The following is a 20,741-nucleotide window of genomic DNA, read 5'->3' as shown; positions in this document are numbered from 1 at the left end:
GTAAAAATCCTTTCCTGTTTAAATGAAGAAACCAATTTATAGCTTTTGTTCATTGATCTTTATTAAACTCAGGTTAGCCCTTGATTGTACTATGTGTCTACGGTTGTACATACAGTTGCATCTTATTTTAAATGATTTTACACACTTTTTTCGCTCTAGAAAAAGAGGGCTAATTTTAATGTTTTGACGAAAGTTCTTTACAAAGTTTCTTTATACTGAAGTAGTGGCAAGAAACACTTATGCAAGAGAGGTCACCAAATCTTACCTGACCAAGAAATCAGAAAATAATATCATATTTTTGAAAACTTCAAAGAAGTTTCAGTGAATGCAAACAAAGAGCAAGTCAACAAATAAACTATTTACAAACTATTTAAAACTATTTCCTTACAAAATAAATGTATTCTTGCCAAAATGATATTGAAATTTTTTCCAAAATAGTGCCCAAAACTTTACATAGGGGTTGATATCCTCTAGTTAGCTAAAATTTTTAGTTTTTACATAAATGGTTACCTAAAAATGACAAGCTTAAGGTTTATAATTTATATGAGAGTTGGCTTACCTTTGGAGCTATGTGATAAATATATTTAAACCAGATTTTTATAATTAAAAAAGCAGCATTTTGATTACTCCATAAGAATAGTCTTATGCTTTTTAAAAAATTCTTATTTTTTAAATAATTCTATTTTTAATTTTTAATTTATTTATTATTTTTTAAAATTTTTGGCTGTGTTGGGTCTTCGTTTCTGCATGCAGGCTTTCTCTAGTTGCGGTGAGTGGGGGCTACTCTTCATTGCAGTGCATGGGCTTCTGTCGTTGTGGCTTGAGGGCTCAGTAGTTGTGGCTCACGGTCTCTGGAGCACAGGCTCAATAGTTGTGGCACACGGACTTAGCTGCTCTGCAGCACATGGGATCTTCCTGGACCAGGGCTCGAACCCGTGTCCCCTGCATTGGCAGGCAGATTCTCAACCACTGCACCACCAGGGAAGCCCATCTTATGCTTCTAGATAACACTTTCAAAACATTTAATGGTGCTGCATAAATTCTTTATTAAACTCAACATGATACAGTCTTTTAATATCCACAGACTAATAATTTACAAGTATTAGTTACAAAATAAACATATTTACAACAAACCAGATACATTTTGATTACAATGTCAAATATAATTTTTAAAAGACTGGCAATAAAATCTTCGACAAATGAGTTTTTCCTTAATCATTAAAAAACTCTCTGAAAAGCTTTTTCTGTAAATGTAAAAACTATGCCATGCCTTATAGCAGGTGACTAGTAAGTATCTTTAATCTTGAGATATCTTTAAATAGAAACCCAGCTCAACTCAAGATCAACTCATTACTTCCCAAAGTCCCTGTAGGGTGAATCCATCCTTCAATTTCTCTATTGCAAGCCCCAGTTCTTCTGAAAACACAGGTTCACGATCTTGTTGCTTTTTGGGAGATTAGAGGATGAGATGGGAATAGAGAAGGTGGGCAAGGAAGAGGAAAAAAAAACAAAAAATAGGTTTCACATAAGTATGTGAATACTAAATAGTGGAATATAGAAAAATTTTTTCATATACTATAGTTAAAATATCCTTACCTTATTGCCATCAGCAAAATAAGCCTATAAGACAAGGAAAATTATATTTCACATACTTGATGTATAATAGGTTAATAGGCCAAGGAACAGGTAATTAATTTACAGAACAATTCTGTAACTAACTGTATTTTATATTCTGTTACTGTGTGTCTAATGGTTTTCTCACCTATCTTTACAATGCTGGTAGCAGAATTCACTTCTGTCAATCGTTATTTAGGTCTTCAAGAGTTAAGCTTTAAGCGCTAAAAATGTGCTTTGTAATTGGTGTATAATTAGCATTGTTAACTTGAAAGGAGATAAAAAGAATGACTAAGCTGCTATAAAATTTCACCCCTACTTTTGGTTTAGAAGAAGATGCTGGCAAAACAAAACAAAGCAATCAGTGCTTCAATGTGTCAGCAAATGCATACACTGAGGCAGTAGTAGTTTATTATTAACTATCTTATACTTATTTCACACTTTGCTTAAAAACTTTCATTCCCAGAGAGATAGTCTAGTCAGATTCATAGACCACAGTACATAGAAAGTATTATTATTATTTTGGCTATTAATTAAATAATACAAATTTGGAAACAAGAAAGTTTACTGTTCAAATAGAAATCCATTTTAAGATAATATACCTATAAACTGAAAAGGAGGGAGGTCCATCTCATAAAGGTTACTTATGGAAAGTATAGACTTTAAATTAATTAAATTAACTATATTTAATATATTCAGTTATCTTAAAGTGTGAAAAAACTTTTCACATATCTGAAATCCTCTGAATAAGTATGTTCTCAAACTATTTCCCAGTTTGGTAATTTAAAAGTATTTTCACACACACAAAAAAATCCCTAACCTGAAAAAAAAACTACTCTCCAACTCATGTTTAAGACATTCTAAAAAGTCTCAAGTTCTACACTATTTTACATACTTAAACCATTATTTAAACATGACTCAGATTTTTTAAAAAATCACAAGAAATTTAGTAGCTCTTCTCTGTGCTCACCACAAAAGCATCCGTGTGATCATCAGAGTCTATTTCTACATCATCTTGAATTTGTTCAACTGTCAGAGCTTCAAGGGACTGTGGCTGAAAATCAGTAGATGTTAAAAAAAGAAAAAGAAAGAGAAAAAGAAAATCAGTTAAATCAGATGTTAAAATGTATCAAAGAGACAATATTAATCAAATAAATAATTTTAGTAAAATGTGCTGTGAGAATTGTAAATACCTGTAAAAGGATATCACAGTTACCAACCACTCATGTCTTACAAAAATCATTGCATAATTTATATTCTATTAAAACTAACATGAATAATAAAATGAGTCAGTTAAACCCAAGCTTTTAAATCTGAAGTCAATACCATCAAAAGATTTAAAATGACAAATTTACACAAACTTAATATGATACTTAGAAATATCAAGAAAAAACTCTCATTGGATTTTATCTGCTTTTCTGATAGTTAAATACTATCTGATAGTTTAAGTTTAAAAAAAACTAACTTTTGTATAATAGCAAGTTTTAAATTTTCCTCAAAATAGTCATTAAATAGAATTTGTGAAAAAAGAAATTTGTGAAAAAGAAGAACTAAGATTTGTATGGAATATTCTAAAGGTAAAGCAGAATAAATATAGTGCTGGTATCTATTAATTCATTTTTCAAATATTTGAATATCTTTAGTGTATGAGGTACCATGCTGGTACTACCAAAGGTTTAATCTAGTGGGAATGGAGTGAAGGACAAAACACAATTATAAATAACTAAATATCAGGTTAAACTATATGAAATTGCCATTTTAGTAAAAAATGGTCAAATATTAATAATATCATATAGTTCAACCTACAAAAAATAGCTGTAACAATATCTATTGCAATATCTATTATAATAGAAGAGTTTGGAGACAGCACAACTTCTGGCTTGTGCATGCCAGAAACTTTCATGAAGAAAAAGCTGGCACGTGATCTAGGGCTTTTAGGATGAGGATGATTTTCATAGGTGGGATTAGGGGAAAGGGCATTCCTGACAGAGGGGATCGGTATCAGCAAAGGTGAGACACCACAGGATATGGCCGAAGAAGATGAATAATCCAATATGGTCAAAATATGAGAGTCCCACAAGACAGAAGGAGCTACACAGAATATTGTACTGAACAATGCCAAGGAGTATCACTCCCACTGCAGTCTATGTGAACAATGTTCTCTGGGCAGTGCACAGCCTACAGAACCAGACACTGTGGCTGTGCAGATAAGGTAGGAAAGGTAGACTGAAGTTTACTGAAAATTTTTAATACCAGCTCAGAGAATGTGGACTACTTATAGGTAATTGGTGGGGTAAAGTTGATGGTAGAAGTGTACTGCTGGCAAGAAGTGACCTGATCCCCTAGTCCGAGGACAGCTGGTGTTTCAACCATGTTCAGAGCTGTGTGACTGCGTACAAGTAAATTAACCTATCTAAGCCTCAGTCTCCTTAACTGTGAGATAGGGCTAATAATAATGATGATGATACACTTTATAGTGTTTTTAGGAGGATTAAATGAGATGAGGCATATAAAGTTCTTAGAGCAGTGAACAGCAAAGAGTAGGCATTCAACATAGCCATTCAACAACTATGAATATTCACTAAAAGCCTATTAGGTGCTAGTTTTGATTGCTAGAGATATAATGATTAAAGAAAATAGACAAAAATCCCTGACTTCATGGAGATTATTTATAGTGAAGAAGACTGATTAGTGTTACCAAAAATAAAGCAAGCAAGCAAGTGAGCAAACAAACAAGCAGAATAAGGGATAAAAAAGTGATGGGGGTTGGTGTTTTAGATGGATAGTCCAAAGACCTCCCTGAAGAAGTGGCTTTGGAGTAAGGACTTATATGTGATGACAAAGCAAGCTACTATGGCTGGTTATTATTATGTACTGAGGGCCAAAGAAGGGGAAAAGAAGAGAAATGAAAGGTAGAGACAGAATGGGTAGGAGAACTAACATATTGTCTCCAATGTGCCAGCCACTTTACAGACATGATCAATAACTTTGTAAGAGAGATTACCTTCATTTTATAATGTGAAAACTGAAGCTCAAATTTGCCTAGGATCACAAATAAATGGTGAAATTGGGATTGAAGTCAGGTTTGTCAGGTTCCAAGGACCATGCTTGTTCTACAACATTATTCTACAAGCAAAAGTAGCAAAGAAAACTGCAGTTTGAATGGAAAGAAAGGGATAGGAACAGGGGAGAAACTGGTACAACTGACTGAATGTATAAAGTAAGATAATTGGAAAAATAAAAAAGGAAAACCCCGGAGTTTTGAGCACATCTGACTTTGACAATGTTAAAAAATAAATAAGCAGTGAATAAATAAATAGATAAATCAGTAAGATACTACTGCTTTTGAGAAAAATGACAAGATTTTAGGTATGCCAAGTTTGAGATACTCAACCATGTCCTAATGTATCTTACTGACTTGGAAAATTATTAATTAAATTACTAAGATAAACTTTTAAATGAGAAATTCAATTCATGTTATTTGGAATGCTCATCTATGTGAAAATATTCAAGAAATATTTGGAACCCTGGTAAGCTTAGAGAGTATGCCAAGATCAGAAAGATTTGGGAGTCATCTACAGAAGTATAACTTGAAGAAACTGGAGGAGGAGGTGATATTACTGAGGAATATACAGAGAAGGTAGAGTGAAAGGGAGAATGATGAAAGAAGTGCAGGTTGGGAAGAAAGCAGAAAATGATGGTTAAGGAGATGAAATACTTAGAGTGTATGTACAATATGCTGTCAACAATCCAGAGACAAGTTTCAGCTGGAAGGGGAAAGGGATATATATGGAATTTGACAGGGAGACAAACAAATTAAGTATATGGAGCACAACGAGGTTGAAGTCAGAGGGTATGAATTTGTACTTAGCTGTCCAGTCCTACTTCTTGATCTTCCTGGTCACCTGCTGTAGTCCAACAGCAGGAAGAGAGACAGATAATATATGTGATATGTGATATGGCTCAACATGCTGAGTATCGGCAGGGACACTGATGAAAGAGTGGGTGGCAGGGACACCAGCAATAGAGCGTACGGTGAGGGCCCCAGCACAAGAACAGACAGCAAGGGAACGTGTGACAGAGCGCCTCTGGCAAGGGTACCACTGTCAGAGCAGACGGCGAGGAGTCTCTAATGGAGTGTCTGGTGAGGACAATGGTGAAACACCAGATGACAAGGGGCCCAACTGCAGAAGAGTAAGGCCAAAAGACAGCTGATGTACCTGGAGAGTGGGATTGGTGCAGAAACCAGAAGTTGTGAGGAAGGCAAAGAGCAGACATGTGGGCATGATATTCAAAATTTTTGACAACTGACATGGAAGAGGATCTGATGAATGGGAACAGACACAGGCCATACTAATGGAGCAGCCTCCTGGAGTTGCTATATTGTGGGTCACTGGGGGAAGAGGATGGTGTCTTTGAGGCCTGTAAGGTTTAACCAAATGCTAATGGCTGGCTGAAGTAAAATAAAAATAAAGCTGTCAGAGTGGGAGATTCAAGTCTCTACATCAGAAGAGCCTTGCATATGGGGACATCTTGGATAGGCTGCTACCTAGATGGGCAGGAATGAATGGTGAAGCAGCCAGGGAGAAAACAGGTGGTAGGCACAAATTAGCATTGGCCATACTCACTGAGCAGAGCCTGTATATTCATCATTTTAAACATAGTTTAAAATTAAATTGTACACAATGTGTGTATATCTGAATTTTATAGATTGTATAAAGGCAATTGAGCAAACTCTGTATATCACATACTGAACAAATTACCTTTTCTTCCATCTCATAAGCCACTCCAAATATAGGACTGGCAGAATAGACTTTGTGAAGTGAATTAATTTCCTTAACTGATTCTTGTAGTTTTTCCACAGGATCTATTTTAAAGCCAAGAACATACCCTCCACTCTATAAGAGAAAATAATGAAAAAATGAAAAGCCTGAGGAACAGTATTTACAGTATATGATAAACTACAGCTCTAACTGTCCTTATTTCAGAGCACAATATATAGGGTGATTTTTTAAAATTAAATTTTTTATTATGAAAACTTCCAGCATATACAAAAATAGAAGAGTACAATAAATGTCCATGTAGCCATCATCCAGCTTCAACAAGTAACAACATATGGCCAACTCTGTTCCATATGTAACCTCCCCATCCCCTAAATCTCCTCCCCTCACCCACTCAGGATTATTTTGAAATATATCCATATATGACATAATTTCATCTGTAAGTATCAAAGCTAATATTTCAAGATTTAAAAAAATACGCCATAGATTGTGAAGGCCAAGGGAACTGAGTTTTTCCTGAGCTAGACCTTGAAAAGGAATAGACTATATATTAAAATTAAAAAAGGAATGGCATACCTGAGGCTATCTCCTTGAAGAATTAGGAAAGAAACTTGCCCATGACAGTTTGTTGGAGAAGAAGTGTTAAAAAATTCAGTACCCATATGGTGATGGTTGAGAGCATACACTTTTGTGTTTAAATCCTGGTTTTACAACACTACATATGATGTATGGTTTACATCATACAACTAGCTGTATGATGCTGGGGTAAGGAGTGAGTAGACATTCGTATTTAAATTTAGAATTTAGAAGAGAAAAATCGCTTTTTAAAAAAATTTATAAAAACAAATAAATGCAAAAACCAGGCATAGTGGGGCATAGCAGTTTATAATTAGATACAGTATAATCTGAGTTTGATGGTATGAAATCTCAAATAGGGTATGTTTATCTGTATAGACCTGTGTTGCTCAAAGACAGTCTTGTGAATCAGTCAGACCTGGAATCAAAACCTAGCCCTATCACTTACTGTTATTAGACCATGGGCAAGGTTTCTAACTTCTCCAAGTCTCAGTTTCCTTGAATATAAAATGGGGAAAAAATAGTAACTGTATCATAGGGTTGTGTAAAGACTGAAATAATGTCATGACTGTAATCATAATTAATATGTCTGCCCAAAAGAGAAATATAAGCAGGATTCTTCCCATGGGGACAATTACTGTATGACTTCAAACTCAAACTCTTCATATAATCTCATGTGACAGCTAATACTCTTCTTGGATATAAACTGGTTACTATAAAAATAAAACTAAAAATATAGACTGTCACATAGTTTTTAAAATCTATTAAAGATTAATAAAAATATAAAGTATCTTACCTGCTGAGAGCTTTCTATGACAAGAGCTAAACCAAATTTTGAATCTCTAATCTTTATTGACCGCTAGATATAAAATGAAAAAGAAAAAAAATGCTTGTTTTAATTATCTGATAGTAGTGACACTTTAACATGTTATTCAACTTTTACACAGTAACTACTTTTCATAGTCCGAAGAACAGAACTCTTCCTCTTTCCTTTTTCCTTACACTCCTATAGAGATCAAGTAAATGAAAATTTTCATACTGGAAATAGGTGGCAAATCTGTAAGGCAACACAAAGATGACATCTCTGAAATATGTACAAAATTCTGACTTAAATGTCCCCTGTGAACAGGGAGTCCACAACTTTTCTGAATATTTTAAACCAAAGGCCAGCAATCCTTTAGTTATGGAGAGCCAGTGTCTTTTGTGGCTCCTAAGGCTGGGTTAGTTTTTAAAAGTCCCATGTGCCTATATATAATGGAATATTACTCAGCCATAAAAAGAAACAAAATTGAGTTATTTTTAGTGAGGTGGATGGACCTAGAATCTGTCATACAGAGTGAAGTAAGTTAGAAAGAGAAAGACAAATACCGTATGCTAACACATATATATGGAATCTAAAAAAAAAAAAAAAGGTTCTGAAGAACCTAAGGGCAGGACAGGAATAAAGATGCAGACGTAGAGAATGGACTTGAGGACATGGGAAGGGGGAAGGGTAAGCTGGGATGAAGTGAGAGAGTGGCATGGACATATATACACTACCAAATGTAAAATAGATAGCTAGTGGGAAGCAGCCACATAGCACAGGGAGATCAGCTCGATGCTCTGTGTCCACCTAGAGGGGTGGGATAGGGAGGGTGGGATAGGGAAGGTGGGAGGGAGACGCAAGAGGGAGGGGATATGGGGATATATGTGTACGTATAGCTGATTCACTTTGTTATACAGTAGAAACTAACACAACAATGTAAAGCAATTATACTCCAATAAACATGTTAAAAAATGTTGCATGTGCCTTCTGTTTCTTACACAATAAATGACTAAATTCTGAAAGAACCTCCACTGCATTTATTGAAAAAAAAAAGTATGGGCATTCATCACTGGGCATCAAAGAAGGCTAGGATAGGTCAAATATAATTAACTCAACTGGTAAGTGTGACATGAGGGTGAAGCTTGGCTAGTGGATGAGCAGTGATACCAGTGGCCTGGGAGAAGCGTAGAGGGGTAGAAGCATAATGACATGCAGGACCTGTAGAAAGTGAAACAAAATGTACTTGCTGGCAGGGTTAGAGAGAACCATGGAGGATTTAACATTATAACCAGCAGACCCTAAGTCCAAGAAGGATAATAATCTGTGGTAGGTGACTGTGTATCATACTTCCAGACAGATGGGCATTGGAAGTTGAGAAAAAGAGAGAGACAGACAGACAGACAGCCTAAATGGTAACTGTTATGAAAATCTGTGCTTCCATCTAGACAACTTCACACCCTGCCAGAAGTATGCACAGTCCTGGTTAAGAACCATAGAACACTGGCATCCTGCTTATGAACAGGTAATCTAACCAGGTAACCGTGGATGACACAGAGTAGTAAGATAGAAACTGGCAAGAAGATACATATATAAATATACATCTATAGGAAGGGAGTCAGGACAATGGCTGAGGCCCAGAGCTGAAGTTAGAACATGACTGCCCCAGTGACAGATTGTGATGATATCAGATTGCAAGTTGTTTGGGCCAGGCTGAATTCATTCCAGAATCTGTATTTGGCAATGGTATTCTTAAATAACGAGAAGTATCCTACTTGAAGAACAGAAGTCACAAGGTTGTTTACTACTCAGTAATTATTCAGCATAATAGATGTTGATATGTAAATGCAATATAAAACAGCAACGAACAATACAAACATCAATTTATCAAATACCTATGTAGACTCTGTCACATATTTCCAGCTATGCTTATAAATTCTCATATTTCTTTAGATGGCCAGAAATAATTTTTTTCCTATCAGATCCTATGATTTTCTGTTTAATGTGTTGCTTTCCTCCACCAGACTGAAAGCTCCTTAAAGGCAGAAACTGCGTACTGGTTCATGAGTTTCATCACTGAGCACAGAGTAGGTGCTCAGTATTTGGCAAATGAATGATCAATTTTTTATTTTTGGCGGTACGCGGGCCTCTCACTGCTGTGGCCTCTCCCGTTGCGGAGCACAGGCTCCGGATGCACAGGCTCAGCGGCCATGGCTCACGGGCCCAGCCACTCCACGGCATGTGGGATCTTCCCGGGCCGGGGCACGAACCTGTGTCCCCTGCATCGGCAGGTAGACTCTCAACCACTGCGCCACCAGGGAAGCCCTGATCAAATATTTTAAAGTAACTCAGGAATCAAACAATTTAGCAAAAGATAGACTTGGGAATATTTTGCAAATAATCATCTTTCTCATAGGTTAAGAGGTCTCTTTAAAAAATGACATTTTCGGGGCTTCCCTGGTGGCGCAGTGGTTGAGAGTCCGCCTGCCGATGCAGGGAACATGGGTTCATGCCCCGGTCCGGGAAGATCCCACATGCCGCGGAGCGGCTGGGCCCGTGAGCCATGGCCGCTGAGCCTGTGCATCCGGAGCCTGTGCTCCGCAACGGGAGAGGCCACGACAGTGAAAGGCTCACGTACCAGGAAAAAAAAAAAAAAGACATTTTCCAGATATCATATACATTGTATCTAATACTCAATATTTATTATTAAACTATTTAGTCTTAAGACTACTTATATTCTATAATAAGGGTGATTATCATAGGATAACCTCACAGGATTCTCATTATTCTCATGTTCCATCTAATTTGCACTAGGGTCCAATAAGTAGGGTTTTTTTTAATATATAAGATGAAATTCTTCAGATTATTGGAGTTTACTACTTGTTTCACTGAATCACATACTTACCATGAAAGCAGCAGCAGAGTACAAAGAACCACCTTCATCTACCCACCAACAAACTGGTCTCAGGTGTAATTAGTTCTTATTCTAAATTTTAACAGCTTTAATTTAAGCTAAAACCATTATGACTAAAAACCATATTGATTCCTTTCACTGAACTTGTAGTATGAATCCAGCTTATAGTACATGCTGTATCTGAATACAATAAAAACTGTTCATTCACAAAATTAATGAATTCGCTCTGGCTTGAAAAGAGTTTGAGCAGAAAGTAGCAAGACAGCCATAAAGTGTGTGGGTCAGTGAGCTGAAGCCATGCCAAAGAACCACTATATACTTACTTCCTGGAAAGGTTATGAAAAACTTTAGTAGCTAAAAGCCCTTTGAATAAAATCTAAGAAAAATCACCTTAATCTGTATGATAACTATTAATATTTTAGAATCCAGTATATTTCTCTCTTAATAGCAAGTTGATAATGGTGCTGTTTCCCTTGAATTGAAGTACAATTGGGTCTTTTCTGATTATCAGCATTTAAAAATTATGCTCTCAGCTAAACTGTTGCCACTAGGGAGAGAGAAAACTCATCTAATCCCAAAAGTCCTATTAACTGTTGAACAGAAATTATTTGTTCTACATTAAAATAAGGTCATCAAAGTGCATGCACTTACAATTTGCAGATATGGTATACTGACGTTAAAACTGTCATTCATATTTGCATGCCACACGATTCTCACATTGGTAATAAAAAAGGTTCCTAAATTTCCCTGTAAAAGAGAGTGATGAGAGAGGCATCAACAATCATGTCTGAATACTTACTCTTTATTTTCTAAACACGAGAATAATTCTGATTCTCACAGCAGCATAAACTACCAGAATTGAGTATTATGAGGAGTAGTTATTCAGATGGGGAGCTGTCTATAGCCTATAGAATATTTATCATAGTTTAAAACTAGAACTTTTCAAGTGTGCAAAGTTTATTTACAATTTAAGCTTATGATTCCATGTTTAGCAAGAGCTCTTCAATCAAATGCTACAGCTTTGCCACACTGGTTATCAGTCAAATCTAGGTTGTAACACCCACAAAGGCTGGAAACTATTCTTAGTAAGAGACAAATTATTCTCTAGAAATTGATTTGTTTCTTATTCCAACTATTAGGTGCTTATAAGTTTCCTCTGGTCATAATTTCAAGAGGAAATGAAAAGTTACAATTATGGATGTAGGAGTCACCAAATGAGTTATATGTTTAATTCCATAAAGACTGGATTAAAAGGCTTCCATGACTGTCCACCCTATGACTCTCCTCAATCAGCCTAAGTTATCATGATGTGGAGGGTAGTGTGGTATGGGGGAAGAGCGTGGCTGTGGGACAGGATAGATGTGGAGGTCACTTAATTCTTTAGGGCCTGAGTTTTTCATCTGTAAGTGAATAGAGACTGGACTAGATGACCTTTAAGGCCCATTGCAGCTCTAAGTCTACACATAACAAATGTTGATAAAAAGAGCATAAAACCATACAAATATGAAAATCAGAATATTATGTATATCACAAGCTATGTTAATTAAGAGCTCTAATGCTTATTTTAACAGTTAAATAAATATACAAACCCAATCATAAATGGAAAAATGATTACCAAAGAAAGCACTGCCCCAAAAGGTTCATTAGCTCTTTGCATGGTACCTGATCACTGGATAAATTCCATACTCCATTGATTTTATCATATACATGTTCTTGTGGTAGTAATCTTAGTTGCTTATTTTGAATTAGCGCACTTCTCAATTTAAAATCACGATACATTTTAGAAGTTTCATATGCTCTATAAAAAAGAACAAAAGACTAATCCAAACTGAAAATGTGATTTTCTTAGATTATGTTTACTTATCTACAAAAATACACAGCTATATACTCAAATAGTTACTAAGGTACATTAAAATTTTTTTCTTCTCAATAAGTTTTGGTGATTATAGTCTTTTGTACTGTATTTGTCATTTCAGTGTAGTATTTACACATTTTATCTCAGTACCTATATTTTAGATGTCTAATTTTTTAAAAATTTATTTTATTTAATCTATTTTTGACTGTGTTGGGTCTTTGTTGTTGCACGCGGGTTTTCTCTAGTTGAGGTGAGCGGGGGCTACTCTTCATTGCGGTGCGCGTGCTTCTCAGTGCGGTGGCTTCTCTTGTTGCAGAGCATGGGCTCTAGGCATGTGGGCTTCAGTAGTTATGGCATGTGGCTCAGTAGCTGTGGCTCACGGGCCCTAGAGTGCAGGCTCAGTAGTTGTAGCACACGGGCTTAGTTGCTCCGTGACATGTGGGATCTTCCCAGACCCGGGATCAAACCTGTGTCCCCTGCATTGGCAGGCGGATTCTTAACCACTGCACTAAGAGGGAAGTCCCTAGATGTCTAATTTTTAAGTCAGTATACATAGTATGGCACAAATGAGAGGAAGCAGATTTTTTTTCTTTAAGCTGAAGAACAATGCTTGCAGAAACAGACATGGAAATTATTTTTTCTACCAAAATCTTCCCTTCATTTCTCTGTTTTACTTAAAGGCACCATTATTCTTTTGATATAAATAAGACTGCAATTACTTTTCTCACTGAAACCTGAAAACATTATGCTCACATCTACCTTTATATAGAAAATTAGAATGAATCTGTACCAACTCCAAAAGGTACCCTAGGACAGTGTATGTATCTGTGTGTGTGTATGTATGTAATAAAATCCCTATAACTTTGTTTTCTTTCCATGTCTCCCTATTGATAAATAATAAACACAGAAGAAAACTCTGATTAACTTTTGGTTAATTCCAATTTTAACTCCACAAAAACACAGGCTAATTTACCCTTTTAATAAAACTAAAGGGTTTTCTTCGCCTGAATAACTTTACAAATCATTTATATAAATTATAATATGTATTGTTAAACTTCTGATTTTTACATTAATTCATCTTCTAGTATATAAATTATGAAAGAGCAGGATTCGAGCATTTGACTATAAATCTTAATTTCCTTTAGGGTGGTAATCATCAATATTTAACCAGTGGAAAAAATGGAAACTATTCATGTTATAAATTGTTTTGGAGGGAACACATAACATTTTTATACTATTAAAGAAAAGTAGATTCCCTGTTCTCTTCATATTCCATTTCATATTACTTCTCTAAGTAAACTGAAATAAAAAGATAAGAATTAGGTATATGCCTAAGAGAGCTTAAAAAAATGTTTTCACACAAAAACTTGTACACAAATGCTCACAGCAGCATTATTCCTAACAGCTAAGAAGTGGAAACAACCCAAATGTCCATCAGACAGATGAGTGGATAAACAAAATATGTATCTATACAATGGAATCTTATTCAGCTATAAAAAGGAATGACATACTGATATATGCTACAACATATAGCATGCTTGAAAACATTACATAAGTGAAAGAAGTCAGACATAAAATGCCACTATATTGTATGATTTCATTTATATGAAATGCTCAGAATAGGCAAATCCAGAGACAGAAAGTAAATCAGTGGTTGTCAGGGGACCATGGGGATGAGGGAATGGGAGGTGACTACTATGGGGGTTTCTTTTCTGGAGTGATGGAAATATTCTGGAATTGAGTAGTGGTGAATATATTAACACTACCAAACTGTAAACTTAAAAATGGTAAATTTGGGGCTTCCCTGGTGGCGCAGTGGTTGAGAGTCCGCCTGCCGATGCAGGGGACGTGGGTTCGTGCCCCGGTCCGGGAGGATCCCACATGCCGCGGAGCGGGTGGGCCCGTGAGCCATGGCCGCTGAGCCTGCGCGTCCGGAGCCTGTGCTCCGCAACGGGAGAGGCCACAACAGTGAGAGGCCCACGTACCGCAAAAAAATCAAAACAAAAAACAATGGTATATGTACATACTATATATATCTGTGTGTATAAATTTTTGTGTGTGTGGTTTTTTTTTTTTTTTTGGCCTGTCATCTTAGCCAAACTTTTTAAAAAATCATAGTACTTAGGGCTGGTTAAAAAAAAAAAAAAGAGCTGGGGTAGTAAAAAGAGAATAATTAAGAAAACAAAAAATCAAAACAACAACAAAAGATTTCTCTTTAGAGAAATTACCCAATCATGCATTCTATTGTTAGAAAAATAACCTTAATTCCTTCATTGAATTATTCAACTTGGTTACCTACATTGAACGAATTCTCTATTTCATTTTTAACTACCTTGGTAGCTAATTTAATAGACTCTTCAGCAGTTTTATGTGTTTTATAAATACCTTCCAAATGTTTATTGAATGGTAATGCAACATGTTCTATGTATCTTCAGGATGTTTGCAATAGAGCTTGGAGGAAGACAACACCACATGTTGAAATTTTACCCTCTAAACCTTTATATCATAGAATTACCTTAAAAATATTCAATAATCTATAAAGTATTACCATACCTGTGTACTGCAATCACAGAAGTAAAAAGTCTAGGACTTCCAGGAACCAAATTTGTAAATATAAACTCAAAACGAGTACTGTTACATTTTGTTAGTATATAAAGAGCTTCAGTTTGGCCTCGTAATTTCTGTAAAGACAAATTTATTTAAAATTTCAGATTTTTAGAGCAATTTCTCATTTATAGTGAAAACAAATGTCAACCTCAAATATCTACTCTTTCTTCACTATATATATTTCAATAAGATTTTTCAGACTTACAGAATTAGCAGTCCTTGTTGTAATATTCAATATGCAGTTGTAACCAATAGCTAAAATTTAAAAGCAAAGAATTTAAAGAACATGATACAATAGAGGGAAAAAACTAAATGTACAGAACTTTTAAGTTTAAAAATTAAATATATATAAAAATACAATTAAAAATTTTTTATGAAATATCTACAAATTTAAGTTAAATAATTAAAAGGACTAGAAAGTTAATTCTGCCTCTTTTGAACAAAAATATTCTCAACATGGGGATAAAGGAGGTTTGCTTCTCTAAAACCTATACAGTAAAATTTACTAAAAATCTTAGCACCACAACATCAAGAGAAGAAGTCTAGTTGGAAAATCTACAATACCTTTAAAAAACAAATGAAACAAAATTTAACACAATGAAAGGTTGTACTTTTATTAGAATTTAATCTCCCTTCTTTGTTATTACTTGAAACAGGTTACAGCAAGTTTCAAAGTAAAGTAAAAAACAAAACCAAAAATCATTCAGTGTAAAAGCACTAATCTTGTATATGTCCAAGAGACAAAATGGACAGACTGAAAAAAACATTCCTTTTGCATTATGAGGCAGTCTGTGGTTAGTCTAGGATTTCTTAAGTTTTTATCAATTAAAGTTTTTCACATATTTTATAGTAGAGCTTCTTTTGGTGTCAAGAGCCACTGTGCAAGTTTACTTGACAAATTATTTTTTTTTCTTTAATGCTAACAAAGATACTTACAAAGATTGACTCTGGGTAATGCCAAAGAGTGCCAGATAATTCTTAAATTTGTTACTAAGAGTCTACCTAAAAGCAAACAAACAGAAAAATAAGTTACTTTAAATAAGGACACATTTTTTTGTAGTATAGAATGAGATGGACATGAAACTTCTGGCCCAGTACCAACAGCAACACCCACAGATGTTTTTCATACATTTATTAATTGAAAATACTTATTGTGCATATCCATTCTAGGTAAGGTATATAATGTGTGATTCAGAATCTCAGAGAAACAAAATCTGATAGTTACAGAAAAAATACAGGTATTCACTGCCAATACCTTGGTTTGACTCAACTGACAGAGGAGAAAACTTTGTACTGTTTTTTTTTTTTCCTCAATAGAAGCTGTTCTGGGGGTCCCAGTAGGTTATATGCGTCCAACTGAGTATGAGTACAGGACAGTGTAATTACTAAGCCATTCAGTGAAATCACACTTCTCAAAGATCTCTCATATATATATATATATGAATCCCTGCCATTTCAGCAGTCTCTTAGCAGTTGTCATTTAAATGAGCCATATACTCATATACCCAGTTTTTTTTTTTTGCTGTGAGCAAACTTTTTCCTCATATGAAGTTATAGCTAGGCTGAAGTCTGTTTAAGGATTATGCTTTTCATTCTTAGCCTCAAACTGATGTTCTTACACTGAAATATGTACCGAGTTAGATAAACTTCATTTCGCAAAGTATGTCCTATGAAATAGTAGTCCCCATAGATGCTCCAAGAAAAAAAAAAAGTCAAGTAAATCTGTGCATGGTAAACTATGTGTCTTAGAAATTTGTAATACAATTAGCATATGAGGATAGTTCTGAAATATCTTGAACTAAGATAACTTTCTTAACTTTGTTTAACACATTTCTACAGCAAATTATAACCATGGAATTCTTTTGATGAGTAATCTATAGCCATGTCATACTCCTTGCTCCCTGAAAAAACCCCTAGAATATCTAAAAACAGAGAAACTAAGCCTGTGTGAATGCTGGAGTGAGATGGAATAGGAGGTCCTAAAAACAAAGGAAGGCGTTCTCAAGAGAAACTGTGGACCATTACATGGTATGTTTGACCAATAGTAAGTCACCCAGCATGGCTAGAGTGTAAAGTTCCCACAAGATCACAGAGGACTAGACCTGCACCTATCAGTCAGAGTCAAATAGAAAAGAGATGGCTCACTTAAATTAGGATAACTGGGGTTTATTTACAGAAGGACTTATTACAATGGTATGGGGTGGGGCATCAGGAACCATAATTGACAGATAATGCTGTTTCATATTTTATTCTCCAGCTAATATAACTTAACATTTGTAATTTAAACCAGAAATATAAAATACATTAGAAATATACTCACCTCTATCCCCATTATTTCCTTTGGTGTCTTCAGTTGAATCTAAACAATCAATAAGGACTTCTCCAGGTCTTGTTTTCATTTGTCTAAAATAAATAAAAGGCTTTAATTTTTTAGCTACAACTACACCCGCTTACCATCTAGTGAGGGAGAGAAAAGGCATATGCATATAAAACAGACAAAAGTATAAATAATACAGTACCAAATGCTCAGGCATTTGAAAATAAGGTTTTCAAGAACTTAAAGAACCTGGAGATCAAGTGGGGCCTGGAGTGACCAGGGACATGGAGAGAAGTCAGAACTAAAGGAGAGGTAGGATTAGGAGAAATAAAAGAGAGAGAGGAAAATCTATGATTAAAGACCAGATAAGAAATGATAAGAGAAAGTGGGAAGACTGGCCTGGCTGGGGAAGAAGGCACACGTTGAGAGGTAGTGAAAAATATAGTAGGATAGGTAAGAAGGAACCAGATTATGGATAAACTAGAATGTCAGTCAGAGAGATATGGGTTTTATCCTGTGGACAGTGGAGAAGCCCCAGAGGTTTCTGAGTAAAGCAAAGGAGTCATGCAGTTATGGAAGGAACAGATTAAAGCAAAGCAACATTAGGACTTGGTAAACAATCAGATAAAGGAGACAAAAGGAAATAAAGAATGAAGAATAGGTTGCTGACTGATAGAATGCAATCTAGAGTGCCAAAAGAAAGAAAAACCTAGCAGAATATGTGGTAGAGCCTTCTAACACATTCTCAATAAAGCCAACTCAATTACCTACTGGAAATACAGACATGATCATACACTTCACTGTTGAAAAGCCATATCACCCCACTACCTAGAAGATGAAGTCCAAAATCCTCAACTGAATATTTCACAATCTAGCTAATCTACCTTTCTATTTGCACCTCCTTTCTCTACCTGCCAGACCCTGCTTCTAGCCAATGAGATTTATACCTCTAAGACTCTGCATCTAATTTTTTTTTCTTTTCTTCCTTTTCTTTTTTCTGGAATACTCTCCTCCTGTATACCCTAGCAAGGCCCTGAACATTCATCAGGGCTCAATTCAAATATTATTTTTTCTTTGAGGCCTTCCCTAGGAAGAATGAACTTTTCTGTTTCTATGGTCCTCCAGCTTTTTGTTCATTTCTTCCATGATGGTATTTACCACATTTTTTATAGTTAGTTGTCTACATCCAGCTCCTGCAGTAGAATGGGGGTGGGGTGGGGGAAGGGTGTCATTTCCTATTATTTTTGTATCTTTAGCTATCAGCACAGTCACCAGTACGTAGTAAGCATCTGATAAATGTTTAATCAACTGAAAATGTTCATGAAATGGATCTTTGCTTAAGAACCCTCCAAGAATAACAGGAAAAGTCAAAGAATGTGTGCAATACGTAACCGTTGCTTATAACTTTATAAATTCCCTTCCCTCACAACACCTTAAAGGATCCAAGACCATGTTAGTATTATATATCTAGCCACAGCTAAGCCTGGGAAATTAATATTTCATTTTTTCCACCTAAGAAAGTTCTGTTCATAATAAAGAATCATGCGAATTGGCTAAGCAGCTCCAAACCATCAACCCAAGAACCTTAGCTTTACTGTTTTCCAACACTTACTATCCCAACGGGCACTTTTTTTCTGGACTGCCGGCAGGAGGTTTCTAACTATTCTCTTTAAAACATGAAAATTTCCAAAAACAGGGCTTCTGTTTGAGAGGCTCCAAAAGAGGGTTCCTTCTTCCTGTTGGTGATTTAGATGAATAACTAGAAACGAAGCTTACCACGGAAATAAAGTCTGCATGGTCAGGGATTTTGGAGAATGCTTACTCTCACTTCCCTGGGAGACTCAAGCTTTAGAACGGTGAAGTCATTTTTCTAAGGGCCCACAATGTGTGTCCTTATTCTAGACCTAGTTTCCGAACCCTCGTTTTCAGAGTCCCTGCTCCACGTTACTACCACCATACGAAACTGGCACCGCAAGCTCACGGGGATGTACTGGACGCCCAAGCCCAAGGTGGTCCCTGCCGTGTTTGGGCTCAGCTTCCGACAGGTCCCCCGGGTCAAGACGGGACCGGGGATCTTAAGGGACCGAAACTGCGTACAATCTAGACGCGCTCTGGCTGTGGCGCCTGGGAGGGCCGCTGGGCCCCGGACAGTCTGGGGTCTCCTGAGGTGAGGACAGCAGGCGCCAACCTCCTCCCACCCTCGCGAGGATCTTAGGCTCAGCCCGCGGGTGGGGAAATCGCGCCGCGGCGCCCTCTACAGGCTCCCTGCCACTGGGGAATCTTGGCGACTCACTGCGAGGACACGTCGAAGCGGACATCCCGGTCCTCCCAAAGCGCATCCAGCACCGACATGGTGACCGCGGCGGGGGAGGCCTAACGGCGTCTCGCCGGCTCCAAGACAACGGACCGCCTCTGGTACGACGTCTACGGCGGGCGCCGAGACCCAAAGTTCCTCGAGGTAGTGTGCGCGCTTTCCCGGCCCTGTGGTGTAGTTAAGCGGATTTGAGGCTCCAGGCAGGTTTCCGTGCCTCAGAGAAGCCGAACTGGCCCCGGCGCAGGAGCGGGTGCTTGACTTCTGAGTGACCTTCCGCACCTCCAGACTCGCCTCCTTAAGCCGTTCCTCCCCGCCCACCCCCTTCCATTCCTCTCCCTACACTGTCGGGAAATTTAGCCTCAGGGATTTCCCAGGCGGTTCACTGGTTAGGACTCCGCGCTTCCACTACTGGTGGCCTTGGTTCCATCCCTGGTGGGCCAACTAAGATCCCGCGAGCCGCGTGGTGCGGTCTGAAAAAAGAAAGAGAGAAATGTAGACTTAAAACTCGAAATTCCTCGTCTGGCTGCGCCTCCTCCGGCCCAGCCCTCCTCATGTAGTCCTCTCGCCTTCTGGTTGCTCTCCAGCCAGGCAGGGCTCAGCGCCTTTGGAGGGCGCCCCCTTTCTCTGTCTGGAACTCTGGTTCTCCAGATCTCTACCCGGCCCGTCCTTTGTCACTTCAGTCTCAGCTCAAAAGTGAACCAAAGCGGTCCCTAACCTTTCTTCTCTCGCTCTGCTGTGAGTACCTTGAGGACAGAGTTCCCTTTGAACCCACGCGAGCACAAAGTAGGCATTCAGTAAGTACTTTTCGAATGTATCAAAGTGCCGTCCTTCCCTCGGTTCATGACAGTTCTCTAAATCAATGGTTCCGAATGTGGTCCGGGGACTCCAGGAGGTCCTCAAGATCCTTGCAGGGCGCCCACAATGTCCAAATGTATTTGTAATAACACTATTTGTCTTTTTA

General features: G+C 37.1%; 1 protein-coding gene across 1 annotated transcript; it reads right to left on the bottom strand.

Annotated features, from left to right (window-relative positions):
- Positions 1-35: 35 nt before the first annotated feature.
- On the bottom strand, positions 36-20,252 carry BBS5 (Bardet-Biedl syndrome 5). The gene is made up of 13 exons (XM_059053555.2): positions 20,121-20,252; positions 19,760-19,947; positions 17,470-17,552; positions 16,086-16,151; positions 15,355-15,404; positions 15,096-15,223; positions 12,350-12,485; positions 11,339-11,434; positions 7,768-7,830; positions 6,378-6,512; positions 2,585-2,668; positions 1,597-1,620; positions 36-1,444 (listed from the first exon to the last, which is right to left on the bottom strand). Exons 2-13 carry the CDS (start codon positions 19,816-19,818, stop codon positions 1,343-1,345), a joined length of 1,026 nt encoding a protein of 341 aa, XP_058909538.1. The 5' UTR covers positions 19,819-19,947; positions 20,121-20,252; the 3' UTR covers positions 36-1,342.
- Positions 20,253-20,741: the final 489 nt, after the last annotated feature.

Source organism: Kogia breviceps, chromosome 2, assembly GCF_026419965.1.
Source record: "Kogia breviceps isolate mKogBre1 chromosome 2, mKogBre1 haplotype 1, whole genome shotgun sequence".
Lineage (NCBI taxonomy): Eukaryota > Metazoa > Chordata > Mammalia > Artiodactyla > Physeteridae > Kogia > Kogia breviceps.
This window is presented reverse-complemented; position numbering and strand designations above follow the sequence as displayed.

What these genes read in the sequence shown, in the direction of transcription:
- BBS5 (XM_059053555.2), bottom strand. Translation starts at nt 19,818, where the DNA reads ATGTCGGTGCTGGATGCGCTTTGGGAGGACCGGGATGTCCGCTTCGAC. An exon ending in GTATACCATATCTGCAAATT is followed by an intron (nt 7,831 to 11,338) that starts GTAAGTGCATGC and finishes TTTTATATCTAG; the next exon opens with CGGTCAATAAAGATTAGAGA. An exon ending in CTTATGAGATGGAAGAAAAG is followed by an intron (nt 2,669 to 6,377) that starts GTAATTTGTTCA and finishes ACTGATTTTCAG; the next exon opens with CCACAGTCCCTTGAAGCTCT.